Consider the following 22,241-nt stretch of genomic DNA (forward strand, 5'->3'; position numbering starts at 1 on the left):
ATTGTAGCTCTTCAAAAAACTACTCATCTTTTCCAGGTACTTTCCCATCCTTATAAAACTGACTGCTAGGACTAATTCTGAGGTTTACAGAAGAGGCTGCGCCTTATTATTATTATTATTATTATTTTAAAATCAGGTTAGTTGGATAGCCGGGGGCTAGATTGCAATATTTCAACAAGTTTTTTGACAGTGCTTAATTTGTACAGAAAGAGGTGCAAGGGCTCAAGCAATTACAGAAGGTGCCAGGGCTCAAGAAATGTTTTTACATTCAGAACTGATGCAGCAATCCCGGGGGGCGGGGCTATGAACTGCCCAATCTAGAGGTATTGGGACTCAGCCCTGGCACGAATTTAGGACAGCTTTTTGAGGATTTTTTTTTTTCACTACCTGGAGATACTGTGGGCAATTCGCACATTCCTTCATCTCTCTGAAAAGCAAGGAGACATCAATAGGGCCCTTGGCCTAATATAACTAGGTGAACTGGAAATGATACTGGGAAACATGCTAATATATGTCATTGTGCTGCAACAGTCTGTTCCATATTAAGACTCCTGCAATCCTTTCACAGGCAAAATTAAAAGTGAAGAAAGACTTGTGTAAGGCCCACTAGCTCTCCTTTCAAAACCATAAACACTGGACTCATGGTTTTTTTTTCTCCCCTCTGATCCTTCAAGATTACTTTGTATCATTTCTTTGTTTGTTTTTATTTAGAAAACAGGTAGTTAGTTAACCTGGCACTGTAAATATGCAGCCTGGGGAAGCGATATTGGTAACACCAAAAAACCGTGTTTCCCCTATGTTAACAGAGTATGTCAGAAATGGAACTCCAGTTCCCAGAGTCTACTGTTGCACACCTATTTATTCACCTATATTGCCTCAGTAGTTCAACCACTAGGATTTCTAGCTGCCTACATCTGTATCGATATAAAATACACTGACAATATGCATTTAAACTCCACTTCACCCTCTCAGTCAGTACAAATCTAAAGCAGGACAAAAACTACAAAAATTAAAACCAAAAGAATATAATGCCATTGTATAGGTCATTTGCAGATCCTCTGCTTGAACAAAGGGTCCAAGTCTGGTTACCCTATTTCATCTTCCATATCTAGAGAGGATGAAAGATTAAGACTAATCAGAGAAAAGACAAATAAGAGTATACATGACCAAGATACATAAAATAATTAATATGACATACAGGAGATCTTTTGGGCAGACCTTTTTATCTTTCTCATAAGGGCAAAGGGACATACAATTAAATTTAAGGCAACAAATTCAAAACTGATCAAAGGATTATTACACTATACATAATTAACATGTGGAATTTACTGCCACGAGACAGTATTCATTATTTATTACTATTATTAATTTATTGATGTAACCATGGTAATGCCTAACAGCCCCATTTCGGGAAGACATGAAGAGCTTACACACTGATCCCATGGAGTCATTTCCAAAGGGGTCTTCACCTCCATTCAAAATTTTTTAGGGGTCCACAAATTAACAATTTTTGAAAACCATTGATTTGTATGGACAATATGAACAAGCACATAATGATAAAAAAATATAAGGGATATCAATCCTCCTGCTTTGTTGCATAAGCTAACCAGGGAGTTCAGAAGAACTTTCCTCATGGGCAGATTTTTACATAATAGTCCCATTATAGGACTTCTTGTACCTTTCTCTGAAGTATGTGATGCTTACCTCTGTTTGAGGCAGGATACTGGACTAGTCTAACCCACTGTAAAAATTCCTGTGTTTACCCATACATTGTTCAACAGCAACAATGGGAAAGTATAACTAAAAAGTACATGAAGCTGAGCTGAATTTTTAGTTTTTGTTTTGTTTTGTTTTTAATAAAAAGCCTGCCAGAGTGTAGCAGAGTCTTTCAAACAACAGAACAATATTTATTTCCAATTCAATTTTTTGAACCATTTCCTGCATTCAGCTAACTGGCTTTAGTGTGGGTGTATTGGTTGATACCCTGACTCCACTGAAGTCAATGGGAGTTTTGCTACTGACTTCAATGGAGCCAGAATTTCACTCATTTACTTTAGCGGAGTCACACTGAGGTAAACCAGTGTAAGGGACTGGAGAAAAAGGCCCTTCATCTATATCCAGTGCTTGCTTTTGCAGCAGATGTACAATCAGGGTTTCACAAATTAAATAGATAGACTATTTACAAAGAGAGGTGAAGACATAACACAGAAAGAACATTATTTTGAGAGAGCATAGATAAAAACCTTAAACCTGGAGGAAACTAAACCAATACTTTCATGTAAACATGTAGTAGGCACAAAGGCACTAACTAATTTGTCCAATAAAAGCCACAAAACCACTATCCTCATGTTGCTCGGGACAGGTGGTAAGAGTCAAAAGTGGATCAGAATTCAAGACCATTAAAGACATGGCTTTTTCAATAATATCCATAGTGATTTCTGTTTAGCTGGGTATTTTCAGTTAAATCAGTGGCAGGCCATGTCTTCATAAACATAGCCGTGCTTCCAGTGAAAGGTCAAAACTGCAGGCAACACTTTTTATTTGGAGTCTGAGCCTGGATCAAAAGCAAACCAGTCTCCAGCGCAGTAGCAGTGTCCTACCAGAAAACCATTAGCCCGGGGTTATACTCTCCTGAATCCAACCCAGTCAGAGTGTGCTTCAATGGTTGAGGGCAGGGAACAAGCAGATAAGATACAGGAACCTGGTCTACACTGAGGAAATGTCAGTTGAACTATCTCCATCAGCTTTAAGCAATTTAAAATCCAATTGGAGCCACAGAGTAGACCAGGCTCCAGGTAATCTGAACCATGTAGTTTTGAAATGGTATTTGATCAACTAAGACCAATTCAGGCTGCTTAAAGCAGGTAATGATACGTGTCCAACTGGTTTTAGAATAGGTTTAGCTGAACCATTTTAAAAACCAATTACAATGTTGAGGGACATTTTCCCTGTGTAGGACAGGCCTGGGATTTTCTTTCTGGACACTGATTCTGTCTGGATAAGTCTCCTTATCTCCTTCTCAAACTGGTAATGTCATACCAACTTCACAGGAGTATTATGAAGCTTAATGGAATCTTGCAAAGCAATTTTGAGATCTGCATAGGAAAGACACTATATGAGTGAAAAGCATAGTATTGCTACTTTTATTTATTATTTAACCAAACATTGCCAGCAGAATGAGGAAATCTCTTTAGCATTCATTTGCACAAACTGATTAGTCTGATTCATAAACTGATTTTTTTTAAATAAATCTTATATGGGAAAGCCCCATCATCAACACAGTACTATTTGTTAATGCCTGCACTTTTAAAACTAGGCTGGACAAAACAATAGATAATCCATGGTAGAGAACAATCCTGCACTGGAAGGGAAGATGGACTGGATTATTTAATTATTTTTTTCCATGTCATATTTCTATGATTAACAGTGTTCTAGCTATCAGTGAAGTCAGTATCAAAACTCCCATTGACTTCAATGGGAGTTTCAATACTGTAACTATTGGGGAGTGATTTTTCAGGTGCTCTCCTTGCTGGACAGAGCTAATGCTCCTTCACTGGCTGGTTCCCACCTGCAAACACTCTGCTTCAGACGGGATAACTACTTTTGAACCTGAAAATCTTATTGTTGCACATGAAAAAAAAATATGTAGGTTCTGTACTATCATCATAAAATAAGAATTAATACTTAGCACTTATAGCACCTTCCACCCAACCATCTCAAAACAGAGGGAAAGGATGGTCTTGTACATACCACATGGACTAGCACACAGGAGATCTGGTGCAGTCCCTGGTTCTGGCATAGGCAGGTTCTCTGCAAGCCATTTAATTTCTCTGTGCTTCAGTTCCTCATTTGTAAATTAGAGCCAATAAAAAGTTTTATCATCAGTCCTTTGTCTCTCTTGTCTATTTATGCCCCAATTCAGGAAAGCACTTAAGCATGTGTTTAACTTTAAGCACATGCTTAACTCCCATGGACTTTAATGGGATTTATGAATGGGATTAAATGTTGTCCTGAACAGTGATGCTTTTCTGAAAGGGGTCTTAAACTGTAAGTTCTTCAGGGCAGGCACTCTGACAATGTGTACAGCACATAACACCACGGAACCCAGATCTTGTTTGGGGCGTCAGAGTGCTACTGTAATGCAGATAATAATAAATAAACAAAGTGTTCGACAAACTTTACTGACTTAAGCCTCACAACCCAGTAAATCACGGAAATATGATCAGGCACCTTGACTTTACCCGAAGACTTAAACGAGCCAACCACCTCCCAATCCAGCAGGCTGGGAAATGTTAGCTCTCTTTGTGTCTATTCACCCCCACTCCCACCCCGGGGTCTTCTTCCATCCCCCCCGCAATTCTCTAATATTGCTTGCAAGATCCTTTTTTTCTGCAGGGACACTATCAGCATCTCTGTGCAGAGCAACGGACACATCCACGCCAACAGTTTCTCCTTATTTCTTTAGCAAAACATTGATAAGTTTCCACACTCCCCGAGGTGCTCAGCGACCTTGGACTTTCACTGCGCTCCAGGAAAGAGATGGGTACTCAGCATCTCTCAGGATCGGACTTTCCACCTGCCTTTCTTCTTTCCCCCACGCCTCCCTCTCCAAACTCCCCTCTCCCCAAAAGTCTAGTATAGTTCAGTGCCATCCAAAAGCGCGCCCATCTCTCCCTCCCCAAACGTCTCTATTTATGGGTCCCCGATGCTGCTAGATCTGCCATGCATTTTCCTGCCCTACTTTATTCTGCAGCGACCGCTTTAACCCTGAGCTTAAGCACGGCAAATCGTCTCCTGCTTCGCCAGAACAAGCCTCTGTGCAAGCTCACAGCTTGGGCACCTTGTCGGGGCTGGGTGAGAGCTCCCCGAGCTGCCTGCCCCCCCCCCCTTCTGCTTGGCTTTGGGACTGGTCCCAGAAAGACCTCCCCCCCTCTGTGCGCCCCCAACCCCGAGGCTTGCCTACATCCCCCAGCCCATCAGCCCTTGCTCCAGCCTCTGGGTCTTTTCCCAACTCAGCGCCCCCCCTTGCAGCTCCTTCCCCAGCCCAGTTGTTTATTCAGCGGCTGGGAGAGCGGCACGCGCCTGGCGCACGCACTTGCAACAACAAACCTGGGAGGGGTAGGGCTGGAGGGGAGAGGCGGGTGAATGAATTGGAGGCCGTGCGGGAAGGAGGGGGGGCTGTTTCTAGCAGAGGCGGGGCAGCGCCGGGGCCAGCGCGTGTGTGCGGGGCGCCCCGTGTGTTGTGGGTTTTTTCTCCCCCCTCCCGTGTTGAAAAGGCGGCCGCGCTCCCCGGCCACTCACTGCAAAGCCGGGGAGCGTGGACGGCGCAAGGTGCAGAGCGTGTGGGGAGGGGGAGGGCGGTGAAGGGTGGGGGGGGGCCCGCAGGGGGAGTGTGTGTGTGTTGCGGGGGGAGGGGGAGAGGCCGGCAAAGCCCCGGCCGCCCCTTATAAGAGACACAATCCCCAGCCGGCGGTTTGCAAAAGGGGCCTTTGCAAGGCAGGCAGCGCACACGCGAGCGCCACGAGCCTCCCCGCAGCCCGGTGCGCAGGGGGGCAGAGGAGGGGGGCAGAGAGGGAGAAAGCGCCGCGCTCTCTCCGTCCCCCTGCGAGTCCCGCCGCCGCCGCAGCAGCAGCAGCAAGCGGCCGCCGCGCGCCCGCCAGCCCCGTCTGGCCCGCCGCTGGCTGCCAATGGCCAGCGCCAGCCCTGCCAAGATGGACAGCGGCGCCAGCCAGTTCCTGCAGCCCGCCTGCTTCTTCGCCGCCGCCCAGAGCGTGCAGCCGCCGCCGCCGCCGCCGCTGAGCCCGGCCGGCCGCCAGCCCTCGCCGGCCAGCAAGGCGGCAGCAGCTGCGCCCAAGCCCGTCAAGCGGCAGCGCTCGTCCTCCCCGGAGCTGATGCGCTGCAAGAGGCGGCTCAACTTCAGCGGCTTCGGCTACAGCCTCCCGCAGCAGCAGCCGGCGGCCGTGGCGCGGCGGAACGAGCGGGAGCGGAACCGGGTGAAGCTGGTGAACCTGGGCTTCGCCACCCTCAGGGAGCACGTCCCCAACGGGGCGGCCAACAAGAAGATGAGCAAAGTGGAGACGCTGCGCTCGGCCGTCGAGTACATCCGCGCCCTGCAGCAGCTGCTGGACGAGCACGACGCCGTCAGCGCCGCCTTCCAGGCCGGGGTGCTGTCCCCCACCATCTCGCCCGGCTACTCCCACGACATGAACTCCATGGCAGGCTCCCCCGTCTCCTCCTATTCCTCCGACGACGGGTCCTACGACCCGCTGAGCCCCGAAGAGCAGGAGCTCCTGGACTTCACCAACTGGTTCTGAGCTCTGCCTGCAGCAGGTGGGTTTGGCTTCTGCGGGAGCCGCTCTGGGGGCGCAGCCGGGGGATCCCTTATTACCGGGATCCCCAACCTGGGGGTGGTATTGGGGTGGGGGCCGTGCAGCCCTGGGAAGGGCTCAGTGAACACTGGTGAAGCTGCAGATGAGCAGAATTCCCCTCGCCTAGATCTTGCAGCTGGTTGTACCTAAGAGCTACCTTGATGCTGACTCTCTCTCTTGTTTGTTGTTACAGGACTGTTGCAAAAACAAAATGCATTTCCCCCCCCCCCCCAGCGGAAGGGGAAATACATAGCACACGAGGAGCTTGTCTCGCCTCTCCAAGAACGCTGAAGCACTCGCTGCCTTTGCACTCCGGTCAGTTTCACAAGACCAAGATGGATCTGAAAGCTGCGGGGAGCACCGCACGATGAAGCATGTGTCCTCAAAAACATGTGTCATCCTATCCATCTAAGGAAGAGCACTGCCTAGCCTCAACATAGAGAGGGGCTCTTCCCCCACCCCTCGCCCCCACTATAGTTGTAACCCTTAAAGACTGGTGTTCATTACGCTATGGTCACAGTTAGTTTCCTAACGTTTGTGGAGATTTTGAAATTAAACTATGCTGTACTCAAAGAACCCTCTAAAGTCACCCCTCTCCCCATCACTTTGACTTTTTCCTACTATTTTCATCATCGAATGCTTCCAATCCTTTTTTTGTGAATTTTTTATTATAAGAAAATCTATTTGTATCTATCCTAACCAGTTTGGGGATATATTAAGCTATTTTTGTACATAAGAGAGAAATTTATAGAGGTTTTTTTGTACAAATGGTTTAAAATGTGTATATCTTGAGACTTTTTTAAAAAAATATGTAATGCTTATTACCTCTTGATATTTAGACATGTAGTCAACATTACCTTTACCTTACAACTGCCATTTTTGTATGTGGTTTTGTAAAGGACTTGGAATTCCTCCAGATGTACTTTAGCACCAACGTGTCTTACTTTATAGAAACTTTGTTAATGTATTAATAATGTTTATTAAACAATGTTCAAAGTGAACAAAGTTTATGCAGCTATTGTCCAAACACCAAAATGGTAGCCATTTGTTTTTATATGCTGCCTTTTGAGAAAAAGGAAGAAAAAAGCCCTTATACCACTGCCTTTTCTTACTGTTTTATTACAAACTTACAAAAGTCCTGTATAATCATGTTTTATACAAGCTAGTTTCGTAATAAAACCTTTTATAAAATTCAAGTGATCAGCTGCCTATTGCATGTAATTTTATTTCTGCCACTGATAACTATGAATGTAAAGAGAAAAATGTTACGTGATAACATCTCAGAGATACGTTGCATATGGAGTATTTGTATGTATGCTGGATGTAACATATATATGCAAAGATACAGAGGTATTACAATTGTTTTCTTGCCCTTCTATGTTGCAAATGTGTATCCAAACCAAGAGACTCCGGGGTGATTAATGGCTTCATTGTCCTTCATGAAATCACTGCACATTAAAGAATTTCCTAAAAGAATGAACCCTAAAAAAGAGGGCGCTCCATCCCACAATTTCACTGCTCTGACCGTCCTCTCACCGCCTCCAATGAAACAGGGTAGAGGAAAATAGGAGGAAACATATAGTTAGAGCCACCGAAATAGACAAGCTATATTTTTGGTGGGCCTTTTATATATTTATTTTAGACAAGCAATCAATAAAATATTTGGGGGAAAGAGGGACTGGGGGGAATAAAAAACCCCAAGGTAGTAGAAATGACACTGATCTTCCTAAACTTGTTATTCTGGCCAAATAGCGTGATCTGAGTGTAAAAGTACCCAATTACCAAGATTCAAAAAGACTTTTTTTTTTGGCTAGCCTGCTTGTTGTCAGTTAGCAAGGACGTGACCAGAATTCGCCTCCCCCTTTTTTCCCCTCCTGCATTACTTGAAAATTCAGTTTGCGTGCATCAAGCCAAGCAGAAAGCAAAGCGCAAAATGCATCTTTAAAAAAACCCACCACAACCAACAAAAACTAGGATAGCCCGCATGCCTTACAGAATTAAAAATCTAGCCTGATTTTGTACAGCTTTACTATTTATTTGCACGGGGCTAATTTAAAAAAAAAACTTAAAACAGAAAAAGTCATTGACTACACCGGAATTTAATGTAATTTTTCCATTGCTGCATTGCTTTAAACATGAATTTCTATACATTCATTTCACTCCCGCCACCTCAAAATTATCAATATGTTACTTAAGCGTGTGGGGGGGATTATTAAATCCCTCATTACCTCAGAACAAACAGTCGTTGTTTTAACCCATCCTAGAACGAATGTTTAATTATGAAAATAATAACCGTTATAATGTCTCCAGCCATTCTCTCGCTAAAGGCACCTCAGCTTTTTATTTACCCACTTTTGCAAGTGTGTAGATAAGGTATGCAAAGAAAGTGTAGCGAGTAATTTATGGCTATGAATATAACATTAGGATAATGTTTCATTCTGTTACAAAGGAGAAATTTCTCTTCCTTGTGTAGACAGGTGTTCTTTTTTGCTCACTTCTGAATAGTAAATATCCAGACTCATTAAACTAAAGGCAAAGTTACGCTGTTATTTGCTACAGTGTATGAGGCAGACTCAGAAATTCATCCCTCTTCCCCCTCCCTCTCCCAGGCCTGAAAAAAAAAGAGAGCGAGAAAGAAAAAGACATACAAACACACAGTTTTACTGAAGATAGGAAAGGCCAAAGCAGGATTGGGGTAAATCTCATTACATCTGCTCTAATCGCTTAGCAACACAAAGCCTTTTCTTGTATGAGGAGGGAGAGCCATTCACTGCAGCCTGACAAGCAGTATTCAGTTAGCTTTCGTAAACCCCATAAATCAGTGGCTTCTATTGGTCGCAGTATAAGTTTTAAAGCTACAAAGGGCTATCAGAAAAATACAAAATGCAGATGGAGATTGCTGGGTCTTTGTTTTTAATGCTAGAAAGTGAGTTATTAACAAATTCATCTCACCCAAGTTTTTTATTTTGTTCCTCGGCATAGCTAACTTCGAGCGTGCCTAAAAAGCGAAACATTTGTTGTAACTGGCTGACATTGGTGAAGTGCAGAGGACTGAACGAGAGCCCTATGCCTGGATCAGCAAATTTAGATATTGCTTTAGACACGGGTTGAATATCTTCCTATAATGGTTCCGCGCGGTTCAGATTAGGACCTGTAACCCTCCTGGAGTAACGGTCGTCCCCCCACCCCACATAGCTGACAGTTCAAAACAAATCACAGGGCTTCTATTGTCAGAGCAAAGGTCAAGCCAGAAGGATCATAACTTTTAAAGTTTGGGTTCCCCCTAAAAAGCCCCTTCCTTCTTCCATTGGGTTCACTGGGAATCTGGATCCTCCCTTTTGAAGATCTACATCTGGTCCCATCCTTCATTCCCCGGGGACTCAACATTTCCACTGCAGACAATGGGAACTTTGGGTGTAGACAAGAAACGTAGGATTGGTCCAATATTTTTTAGTTGCTGATAGGCTCACTTCATCCTGTACTCATGGTACTGCTGAACCCTATATTGGCACGTCTCACTTCAATTGAGAAGCGATTCTGACTATTCATTTTCAGTCTCTCGTTGTATATCCTAAGGTAGTCTATGTATATCACATCAAGGTGTATCATAAGGTAAAAGCAATGGCAGAAAAGTCCTTTCTCACAGCTTCTCGGCTCTCTGTGAGCTAAGATCAAGTGTGAGTAGTCTTCTGGCTTATCCAAGGCCGTGATCAAGTGTCTTGATGGTTTTGGTCTTTTAGCCTCAAGATGAAAACCTTGTCTGTGTCTCTGGGACATTGAAGTCAAAACATTTTCTAAGTTAACTCTAAGATTAATCACATATTCACGTGGACCCGTGATGTGAGGCAAACTACAAATAAGTGGCAATCTTCTACAGTACTTGTGTGCTCAGGGCTATGTAATGGAAGTCCCATTTCCCTTTCTCGAGGGCTATTTTCCTGCCTTGCAAACTTTTGCAACAAGAGTAGCAATGATCTGCTCGAATACGATCCAGGTGCTAAAAATGGAAGAATACTCAGCATCTCTTTATATGTGTGTTTTTGAAATAATACTGTTTCTATTACTTCTCGAAGTAATCACCCTTTCAAGGTACATCACTAACCTCCATCCACTGCATTTATGCCCTACAGTAGCAAATTTCCAGGAAAATGGGGGTGGGGTGGAAAAGACGACTTTCCTCTTGATGCAGGTTTAAGTTATATTCTGTCTTTTGTATGCCAGATTAGAATGATACAAAAGAGGTTTTGTAGGTTAATGGCAGGAAGCGAGTTGTACTGCAGAGCCCAGAGAGTCGGGAGCGCGTGTCAAGCTTAATGATTTATTCAAGCTATATACCATCCCGGCGTGTTCCCAGCGCTGATTGGCTGCAGGCATGCGTCCACTGTCAGATGCGCACGCCTTATACCGCACGAGCCCTGCCATTAAGATAACAGCAGTTTAAGGGTCGCTCAGTTACCTGATTATTAAAAAAAAGAGGGAGGGGGGACGTGGAGTAAAGGTTTTTGCAGAATGCCAAAAAGCTGGGATCGTAAACACACCGGTAGCTTGCAGAAGCCTTCTCCGATTATACTGTTGCTGCTGTTTTCCGAAGCTGGACAATCAACCTTGCAGAGAGCACCTACGCTAAGCTCTGCCCTCATAAATAAATAACTTGAAAGTGGTGGGAAGGTTCCTGCGGATTCTGCCTGGGCTGTTATAATTTATGTATTTTCTTTTCTGGAAGGGGTAGGGAGAAGGAAAGTTCAACGGGAGACAAAAGAAACGCCACCTGCCAAATGCAAAAATCCCGTCAGGAACACCCTTACTTCACACTGTGGGGAGCGCTGGAGGGATGAACTGTATAATGCAGTGATTATTACTCAGTATATTCATGGATTAGCCTGCCTTGAAATGCAGTGGATGGTTTCTTGTTCCCTCTTTAAATGTGAAGGTACCAGTTATTAGTTCTAACTCCCCAAGCATATCTAAGATCATACAGTTCCAGGAACTTCTTTCTGGAGCAATTAACAAGCCTGCTTTTACTGTTAGCCAGTACAAATCCTGCTACAAAAGGCAAATGGTAAGTAAGCAGAATAGCATGCCTTTTATTTTCAAAAGAGGTGGTTGTTTTTTCTTTGCTCCTAGACAGAGTATTTGCTGCTACTTTCCAGCATCCTATCAAAATCCCATGCAGGAGATTGCAAACAGAGGTTAGCCCATCTTTTCTGTGCGCCCGAAGATTAATTTCTCTATGTACAACTCAACGGGCATAGTTATCTCTCTAACAGGGAAAACAGTTTGGCTCCATTGTCCGGTTGCCAGCACCGTCTTTTGAGAAAGGGAGCCTGACTTGTCTTCTGACCAAACTCAAAGGTTAGTTAAAACACAAAAAACAGCTGAAAATCTTCATGAATAATGCTGCTCCCCTGAGCTCAGAAAAGTGCAAGCGCACATTTCAATGCCAGAGCATTTTGTTATGCTGCTCGCCTAAGTCAGAATTTCACAGAAAAGGGAGAGAAGAAAAGCGTCAACAATTAGGGGTCGCCTGTCAGAAAACATTAACGCCTTCCTCTCCCAGCTTGTCAAGCGTGCTGAAAATAAAAACTGCCATAACGAATCGCACCTCCACCCTGAGATGCATCGTGCGGGGGGCGGGAGGCAGGGGGCAGGGCTTTCTTTCCTTCTTTCTTTTTTTTTTTTTCGTAAGACTAGATAGATGCACGATTCTACTCAGCTCCGGAGAGTAGTCCATCTCAGAAGAAAAATACAGGGATCTACATTGAGATACCCTCTCATTATGTTTCTTTCGCTCTCTTTGACACTCTCACACATTACAATTAAGGGCCACTCAGATAAGCTTACATTTTCCATAAACACCTGTATTTCCTACTTTCAAGTTTGTCCTTTCCTGAGTTACTCTTTCGAAGTTTAAGTGGCACCCTCAGAGAACTTGCAACCCAGAATAGTGCCAGATTTCAGAATACCATCTCCTACTTCTTAAAGCCCCAACAGCATAACCCACTATCCCCCTCGCTTTTATTTGTAAATACATTCCTACTAGTCCGTTTTCCAGTCTATAGACTGACTATGATGATAAGGGCCATAGAAGTAGCTGGATAGGGTCAGAGCCTCAGCTACTGTAAATGGGTGCAACATTGAAGTCAACAGAGCTATTCCACTTCACAGCAGCCAAGGATCTGACCCTGTAGATTTTTAACCATCGAAATTTACTGTATAAAATGTACTCCCCATCTCTGCAAATATATATGCCTTAGTTTGTCTAAATAGTGGCGTATCCCATTACAATGGCATTCCAGCTTTTAAAATTCAGCCAGACTCTTCAAAATAACAGAAATCTAGACATCGATTTTACTGGTCGAGACATTGATTTTTCCAAACCTGTAAATCACAAGGGAGTCTGTATGATGCATGATTAAAACAATGCTTGGATACAATTCTTAAAGTGAACTTAGCTTCCCTTGTTAAAAAAAAAATTAAAAAAAACAAAAATAAATGCTAGTATTCTACAGCAATGGTCCCAAACAGCACATCCTACAGTAGTTATACCCTGGGTTATTGGAGAATACTGTAGTATTTTCATAAGGGTTGGGAATATGAAATTATGGCAAAGCATCAATTAATGGAAGGAACTGCTATTTCCCCAAATTGTAATAAAATGTTCTAGCTGGCTCATACCAGGACACAGCTCAGACAACATTAAAGACAGGCTAAATTAGACTGTGCCTTTAAGAGATGGGCTGAGGGCAGTATGGATTCACGCTGCCCCAGGAGGACCTTTGGAAAGTGTTGCGTCTTCAGAGAGGCATAGTCCCTCCCTGAGCACCTTGTTGCACTCCAGGAGTATGCAGTAGAGAGAGGGCAGCAAAGTCCCTGCTCCCTACCTCTTTGGGGCAATGTGCCCCGCAGTACTAGTACGCAAAGGGAGCAGTTCCTTTGCTCCCCAGAGCACAGGGATTTTGATTGCCTCTGGACCTGGTACAGGGCCTGGGCTCAGGGAAGACTCTTTGTGCCTTTTTGATCCTTTTCCTATGTACCCATGGAAGGACTAGTCATTGTCCAGACTAGAGTTCATAGGATGGATGCTTCTCTGCACCTATGCTGACAGAAGAGAACAAAATCAGATGGCAATGTAATAGAGAGGTAGTCTTGTAGCCAAGACACTGGAGTAGGACCCAGGAGACCTGAATTCTATTCTATCCTCTTCCAACTCCCTGCTACAATCTCTGTGCGCTTTAGTTCCCCAGCTGTAAAATGGAGATGATAATACTTCTTCACCTCACAGAGATCTGGTGATAAGATGGTGTTGGAGAATATATATAAATGTTAGATAATGTGGGAGACAGAGGGTCTTTACAGCAAATAGTCTCTCTGCTCTTGCAAATTTCCTGGGCACCAAAAGGAAGTCCAAACTACAGTTCAGCATGCCCGACGCAACGTTAAATCCCATTCTGCATTTCTCACCACCCTCCTCAAAGAGGGAATCATGCACACATTTTCAAAAGAGCTCAGCTTCCATGGAGGCACCAGATTTGGACATAATAAGTGGAAGCTGCTGGGACCTGAGCCCTTTTGAAAATCTGGTCCTGATTGTGGGTGCCAAGCACTTGAAAACCTAGCCCAATGGGCCATATTCTTCAATCCCTGCCTAATCCCCTTTCAAGCAAAATAGCCACGTGGTTGGTGTGATATGGTAGCTCCTGCTCTATCAAATTAATGCCAAAAAGTTGTTTCACTTTTTGTTTATCTTATAAACTGCAAATGTCAAGTTTCCAATAGCTCCAGAGGAAGAGAGAGAAAGATAATTGAGGCTACTTATGTCTCCTTGACTAGCTTAGACCAATCTTTTGTGAAATGGAAAGAATAGAAAGTGGCCATGTATATAAAGTTGACTTCCCTTTAAAATTGTACCCTAAATTAATTTAGTCCCTAATGCACATAAACTTTTTAAAGACAGATCCCTACTAAGCCACCTTTGGGATGGACTTTTAATATATTTCTCCCCCCTCTCCTCCCCCCTCAAACCACACTTCTCTTTCTCTCTCTTCCTGCAGTTGATTGGAGCTGTGAGCCATTTTAATTTGCACTGACTGCACAGGGAGATCTATATTACTCTAGAGCAGGAAAAGGAAAAGCCCCATATTGGTAAAGTGTGAAATGCTGTTTTGATTGAAAAGGGAAACCATTTCGATGGGATTATCCTGTGACAATGTAGATTAAAACCCTGCCATATGGCCTAGATAGGCTTGCTTTTACTTTCAGGTAACAATGCTTTGCTAATTAAGTAGTGATGACATTTCTAAATGAAAAAATAAAGCCACCTGTATGTGAAATAAAGGCCGCCAAGGAAGAGAAGACATTCAATGGTACTAACAACACTGGAAATCAACCTCTCTATCTTTGTGATTTGCTTTCAGTAGAAGATAACAAATTAAACAGATTCTATCAAGTAAACAATAATTCATGTGTGCTCTTTTAGAAATGAATTTAGTGCTCCAGAAAGGTGACAGTATGGGAAAGCCAAGTGCAGCAATTGAGCCTGATTCCCAGCCAGAAACCCAGACTAGGACTGAGGAGTAAGATTTTTTCAATGGAACTTTTGCATGTAAGTTCCCATCTTTACAACGCTGTACTACCATGCTAGCTTTCTGGTCTGGGTGACCAATGACCAGAGCCATTTTACGCAAAAAGGCTGTTAGCTCACATCTGAGTCTCCAGCTCCCCACTTCCTTCCCTTTCATCCCACATTGTCTGTTTGCCTCCTACATGTTGTCCAAATGGTGGATGCTCTGGCTGGTCAATTAGCCTCTGTCTGATGATAAAGTCTGACTATCAATTGTTTTCACACCCACACCGTGGAGGGCATGTGCCCATCTACCTATTTTCCTTCTCCCCCTCTCCACCCGCATCTGCCCTGTCAGACAACACTCTACTTCTCCCAGCCTCTCAAACCTCATTCACCAGCTCAACCTGGCAGCTGGCAGCATCATGCAGCCAAAGCACACGTGTGCCAAGCACACCATCTAGATTCAAATCCTGGAAACATTCATTTGTGCAAAATTCAAGAGTTTATTGAGACAGTGGTTGCAGGAAAAGTTTAGTTAGTATTCTCACATTGTATGAGGTAGACATGGACATTGCAATGCCCTGTAACACATGTTCCTACAGGAAAAGAGCTTTTCCATAGGGATAGCAAAGGTCTTAATGGCTTCTCACAGGCTTACAAAGAGAAAGACATGGATGCTTCGGACAATCACTGCAAAGCCCTATCTATTTTTCTCTGTACTTTTTGCCAGGTCTGCAGAGGAGATAAAGTAGAATCTAAGACTGAGAAATAGCTCTCTTTCAATCCAGATATTACAGGGAATAGTGACAAGGTCCTTCCTTCTATGCAACTCCCTTCTATGGTCCTGTGGGGACCATCTTGGTGCACAAGTTCACAGCATCTCTCAATGGTCTGCCTTTTGCCTATTTGAATAAGTCCATTCTCTACCTCCTAGACACCTGCCTCAGTGTAATGTCATTGAGAGTCAGGACAGTCCAAAGGGGATGTAGAGATGATTACTATCCAGCTCACCCCCACGTGCCTCCTGCTAACACTTCTGACACCACAGAATCAAAAATGCAAACCCAAACTAGGGACATAATTCCTATGCCGCCAGCCTCCAAAGCACAACCGCAAACCCGAACAGCATGTACTGCACAGGCAAAAAACCCATAACAGCTCTTCTCTTGCACACACCACTTTCCATCTCTCAGGCTACCTGAGACTCAGAGGACTCGCAGGGAGGGAAAAGTCAGAAAAGCATATTAAGACACGCGATTTTAGCTGCTTTCATATATGGACAATAACTGCTTGCGGTTTCTTTTCTTGCTCCCATAGCCACACGGCACCTGTATCATCCAAACCCCCAAGGAGAAGGCCCTTTCCAAAAGCTGAGTGGCTGGATAACCTGAGGAGAATAAAAATGGAAAACTTGTGACCTCATTGCAGGGTCCCAAAGAAAAACGAACAGTGGAAAGATGGAAGCAGTACTTGAGGATGGAGGGGGGAAAAAAAGAAATGGAGCTCTCCAGAGAGATGGTCAGAGTGACCAAAGACAGCATCACAGCGAGTAGGAACAGCATTGCCATGGCAAAAGACAGTATTGAAAAAGACAGGGAGATGCTGAGGCAACTCCTGGAGGCAATACAGAGCCTGAATGCTCTGCTGCAGCACGGGCTGTGGTTAAGATTGAGGGCAATGTGATGCTGTAAAGCAAGACCCAGCCGGGTTATGCAGCCTCTGGATAATACTGGGTACTGAGAACACCAGCAGCTCCAACCCACCATAGTGCTCCCAGAGGCCATTCCCTTCACACACCCAAACTCTGGGCAGTGAAAATAGCTGCACCTGGAAGCCCAGCTCTTTTGTGACATCTAAAGCCCCATATAATTCAAGCCTTACCACTCAATGTCAGCAGGCCCAAGAATAAGAAGAGGAAGAGCAAAGCATACACTCACCAGTGTCTTGAGCTCCACCCCGACCCCCTTTGTTGTATTCTGTTCTCCACTACACTGTGCCACTTGAATTTGTGTCTCACTAGTTAGAGTTTATTTCTGTATTTCTTTGCTATATAGTACAGGCTGGAGACTCTCTTTATTCCAGTATGTTACAGTAAATCAGAAGTCTAGGTTAATATTATGCACAAAACACGTTCTCAGAACAGTGGCCCAATCCAGCACCCTTTAATTAAAACAGAATTTACACCATTTCATACCATGCCATTTACACAATGGGGTAAAATGAAAGAGAATCCCATCCGTATCATGAGCCGGGCATAGAACACCAGGCCAAGAGGCTGGAGCAGGAGTCAGGCATGACTGGCTGGAGTCAGAGTCAGAATCAGGAGTCAAATCAAGAGTCAGAGTCAGAAGCAATGGCTGGAACAGGACAGGAATAAGGCTGGGAGCACAGCAGGTACAGGAGAGATCACAGCTGCAGTCATAAATGTTAAGCAGCCAGCAACCTGCTGAGCTTAAAAACACCCATCAGCTGTCTCCCTTCAGCCAATCAGGCAGGCTGGCCAATCAGGTGATCCTACTGCAACCCACCTGAGCTCATTAATCTGCATAGATTCTGGCCTGGCCAGTCTTCAATAGGTGAAGGAGCTCACTCTTGACAACCACAACCATACCTCTCAAATGTCCCTCAAGTTACTTCTGGTAATCCTCAAATTCTCTCTGTCCCACAGAAAGCCAGTCCCTCCTCACTTTTATGGTTGTGAGTCATTTAAAACAGAAACAAAGAGCCATGAAGCTGAGGCTGTAAAGAGAGTTCTGTACACGGAGGGAATGAATCCGACAGCATTTTACATTTCCTTCCTCGAGAATCTCCCCCACACCTTCATTTTGGATCTTGGTCACACAGTGCATCTCACATTAGGGCCTGGGCAGGTTGAGAGTTATGCTCAGAACCATGGTCTCATAGCAGTGGGTCCAAGCCAGCACCCTTCCAATAAAACAGGACTTACACCACTTCATACCATACCAACAGAGAAAAATGAAGGTGAACCCCTGCCATCGGTATCACGATAAAGCCATTGGCCGGCATGCTTAGTGGTTGGAGCAGAAGTCAGGCACCAGGAACTGGAATCAAGGGTTGGAGCCAGGCCACGTATATAGCTGCATATCTATCTATCCAGTAACTTATACAGTTGTCATTGCCACAATATCTGAGCATCTGTCTGGGATGAGAGGGACTAAGGAAGGCAGTGAAAGAGGCCAATTGGTGGTGAGAGTGGCCAACTCTTTTCCTGCATTCAACAGATATCAAGCCAATAAGCAAGATGGCTGTAAATGCTGACAGCTGCTCATCCCAGCCCTACATAAAGGGTCACCTATTAAGAAACGAGCATGGGGTGGATTTGCAGCAATGTGCCTCTATCATAGGCTGCAAGAGGAAATGTGGCTGAAAGGCAAAACACTCACAAAGAGAGAGGGGGAAAATTGCAGGCTGTCATACCACAATCTGTGGAGCAGACCTGCACCATGCAGGCATCTGCTGCTGAAGCACCAAATGGTCACTGACAGTGAAATGGGAGCATATGGAAAAAGCAGTGCCGGGCAGATATCTCTCCCCCATGACTGCATGAGCTAAAGGCCATGACAGATCACATGTGGAGCCATCAGCTCTGAAATGACCCTGTGCCCACATATATCAGAGTAACAGATCTCTCTGCAGGCTCCTTCTTCCTATGGACACACATACCCCAGCCACCAAGCTCTCCAGTAAAGATGGGCAAAGAGTGGAAAAAATTATTCATGCACAATACAGTGAGTTAGAAACTCAATTTCAGTGTGCCATGTTCACATACCCTTTATTCATTTTGTGGGCAGGTCTTTTGTACTTGTATTCATGCACAAATCAAAACTCATTTTGTGACCAGTTAAAATTAATTGCAGGTCAAAGTAGTAGCTGAAGAACACCAGGCTTTGCCACTAGCGGAGGTGCCAGAGTGTGATGATACACATATATCTGCCTATGTTAAAATTGTCCCCTGGTGCCTGCATGAGGCCCAACCCCATGGCATTTTGGCAGACCACTTCCGCTTACCATGGCTACCTCTCATTCACTCTGTGTAGAACTGCTGGGGATCAGTAGAGGCGGGTATAAATAGAACAATGTTTAATTAACACAGCAGTAGGACAGACTTGTTGAAATGTTCTCCAGACTGCAGGTAAGTGCCCTGACAAGGAGGCTATTGTGGGAATCTTAATGAATCCTTCTGCAGCAGGCCTGCTCAGGTACGCCTACGCTGCAATTGCTAATTTTGTTTGTGAAAATTATGTTGGTGAACAGTGCTGAGTGACAACAAACTGGAGACCAGTAAATTGAATCAATGTGAAATGTTCCATACCGGACAGAGCTCAGTACTTAACAATAGCAAGAGACCTGGGGGCTGAGTTCCTGTAATCCCAGGCCAGAGCCCTAGCACTAATGAAGTTTAAAGAAGAGAGAGAAGGAACCCTGCCCCAGAGGCAATTAAACCAAACAAGGATCTAGCTGTAACTGTAATTGCTGAGACATGTACACATGTACCCCATGCAATTACTTTGTGTGAGTTCAACAACAGAACATTTAAAATCAGATACCTCAGTAATGGGAGGCATATGAGATTCTAGCTTATTATACAATAGCCTACTTTTTCTAATAGTGATCTCTCAGGCATGAAGTGAGTGGCACAGAAAGAAAAAGCTTTACAGTGTCCATACATTTCCTTAACATAGTAGTGTAACTCTTCCTAACTCCACAAACTACTCGCACCCTCTACCCAAGACATTACACTTGTCCAGTCAGGGGACAGAAACAACATAATATGATTAAACTGACCAACCACACAGTGCTGACCACCGATAATGAATAAGCGAGCTAGCAAAGTTTAGGAACTAGCCTTTACACATCCACAGCAGTTTATTTGAACAGGATCTTCCTCAAACAACAAATACATTCATAAAAGTCAGAGCTGGCAAAGACAAAATCAGCTAAAGTCACCGAATACACTGTTTGTTATGAATGATTCACGCACCTGTACTGGACAGCACTACACTGCACTAATAGCAGTGAATGAGGAACTGATTGTTTGCGTCTGCTGCTGTGGCTCACCACTACGAGGGCAGCCTCTCCCCAGACCCAACTGCTCTGTCTTCTCTGTCATTCTGGCTCTGAGGCTGGAAAAAACTTGTTCACCCAACTAGAGCAAGATAATGCATGGGTACAGGATGTGTGGCCAGGGAACTTGGCCCAACCACCTTTCCCTTTTGGACTATCCATTTCCTCTCCCATGCAGGCAAGGCACATTTCTCCTGTGTGTGAGCTGTGAATGCACAGCTGGCTAATTAACATGGTGCTAGTTTTAGTCCATGCAAAATGGCTTATTGGACCAGGAAGTGAGGTGAAGTAGCGCAACTATGGGCTTGCTAATTATGTACAGTCTCAAGTTCTGACCTCACAAGCCCTTACTCACGAGCATAGTCAACAGGACTGTTCCTGAAAGTAAAGGCTACTCACAGAGGGCAGAGGGATGGATCACTTGATGATTACCTGTTCTGTTCATGACGAATTCACTTGATTATTCTGTTCTGTTCACTTCCTCTGAAGCACCTGGCATCAGTCACCGTTGGAAGACAGGATACTGGGCTAGCTGGACCATTGGTCCGACTCAGTATGTCCATTCTTATGTTCTTATTTTGCCTCTACAATGAAAACATCTTGTGATGTGGCTACATGGATTCATAGATTCATAGATTCTAGGGTCAGAAGGGACCAATGTGATCATCTAGTCCGACCCCCTGCACAAAGTAGGCCACAGAACCCTACCCATCCACTTCTATAACAACCCCCTAACCTATGTCTGAGTTATTGAAGTCTTCAAATTGTGGTTTGAAGACCTCAAGCTGCAGAGAATCCACCAGCAAGTGACCCATGCCCCACACTGCAGGGGAAGGCGAAAAACCTCCAGGGCCTCTGCCAATCTGCCCTGGAGGAAAATTCCCTCCAGACCCCAAATATGGTGATCAGCTAAACTCTGAGCATGTGGGCAAGACTCACCAGCCAGCACTCAGAAAAGAATTCTCTGCAGTAACTCAGATGCCATCCCATCCCACATCCCATCACCGACCACTGGGCATACTTATTGGCGATAATCAAAGATCAATTGCCAAAATTAGGCTCTCCCGTCATACCATCCCTTCCATAAACTTATCAAGCTTAATCTTAAAGCCAGATATGTCTTTTGCCCCCACTACTCCCCTTGGAAGGCTGTTGACTTCTTCATAACATTTAACCTGAGTCTTATTTTGCAGATTTAGATCCTACCCTACCCTCAATGCAACATATTTACAATGAATCCACCCTAAACCAGACAGTAACAATATATATTAGTAGCTTTTAGCAGAAATCATTATTAGCATCCCGATTAGATCCAGCTGTTACTGCAATACTAATGAGTAGTTCTCCACAGGTACATCTGAACACCATAGTAATGTAATGTAGGAGTTGTTTAGCACTTTACTGGGCTTGATTTACTGCCTGCTGCCAGCAGATCCCAGGCAGTAGGCCCCATGCAGTGGAAAGTCATCGGGACGGAGGCCTGCTGTGGGGCTTGGATCTGCTTAGTACAGCCACAAAAGCAGGCAGGAACATCAGGGGCATGGATGGGGACAGGCAAGTTTAGCATTGTGCTGATACAGCTCGTCTTCTAGGTAGGGTCCACATACAGATGCCTATAGAGACCCCATTGTAAATTACAGCTGCTCCCCCCCCCTGCATAGCCCCCCAAGGGAGAGAGTCAGCCGTGCTTGGTGCCTGCCTTCCCCTGAGGGCGACTCTCCACTGAATCAAGCCAGCATTTTCACAGCGATTTGCAAAACAAAAATCAATTGTGCCTTCTAGGTAATGCTGGGGCTTGAATCTGTTACTGTCACTTCCCTTCTTGTAAAATGACTACCCCGCTCCTTAAAGGCCCACCGTGTTGCACTTAATTTGTAGCTATCATACTGAAATCATATTGTGTGAGCATACCGCTATATATTAAATGGCTAGTTAAGTATGGGATGCCTTTAAAGTACAAGACTGGCAAATGAGGTGATTGGAAGGGCTTGCTAATTATGTACAGTCTCAGGTTCTGACCTCTCAAGCCCTCGCTCATGAGCATAGTCAACAGGACTGTTCCTGAGAGGAAAGGCTACTCACAGAGAGTGGGCTTGTGACAGCCAAGTTCACACCGAACAGAAGTACAATTGTAGCACACAAACTGAAGTCAGTGGGACTACATGGGGAGTACGGCACCACTCAGTGTGAGTAAGGGTAGCAGAATCTGACCCATGAGAGTTTGA

At 44.6% G+C, this 22,241-nt stretch overlaps 1 protein-coding gene across 1 annotated transcript; it reads left to right on the plus strand.

Annotated features, from left to right (window-relative positions):
• Positions 1 to 5,687: 5,687 nt before the first annotated feature.
• Positions 5,688 to 7,463, plus strand: ASCL1 (achaete-scute family bHLH transcription factor 1). Its single transcript, XM_030553564.1, has 2 exons — positions 5,688 to 6,330; positions 6,562 to 7,463. Exon 1 carries the CDS (start codon positions 5,688 to 5,690, stop codon positions 6,312 to 6,314), a length of 627 nt encoding a protein of 208 aa, XP_030409424.1. The 3' UTR covers positions 6,315 to 6,330; positions 6,562 to 7,463.
• The last annotated feature ends 14,778 nt before the right edge of the window (positions 7,464 to 22,241 follow it).

The sequence above is a fragment of the Gopherus evgoodei genome, chromosome 1 (assembly GCF_007399415.2).
Source record: "Gopherus evgoodei ecotype Sinaloan lineage chromosome 1, rGopEvg1_v1.p, whole genome shotgun sequence".
NCBI lineage: Eukaryota > Metazoa > Chordata > Testudines > Testudinidae > Gopherus > Gopherus evgoodei.

What these genes read in the sequence shown, in the direction of transcription:
- ASCL1 (XM_030553564.1), top strand. Translation starts at nt 5,688, where the DNA reads ATGGCCAGCGCCAGCCCTGCCAAGATGGACAGCGGCGCCAGCCAGTTC.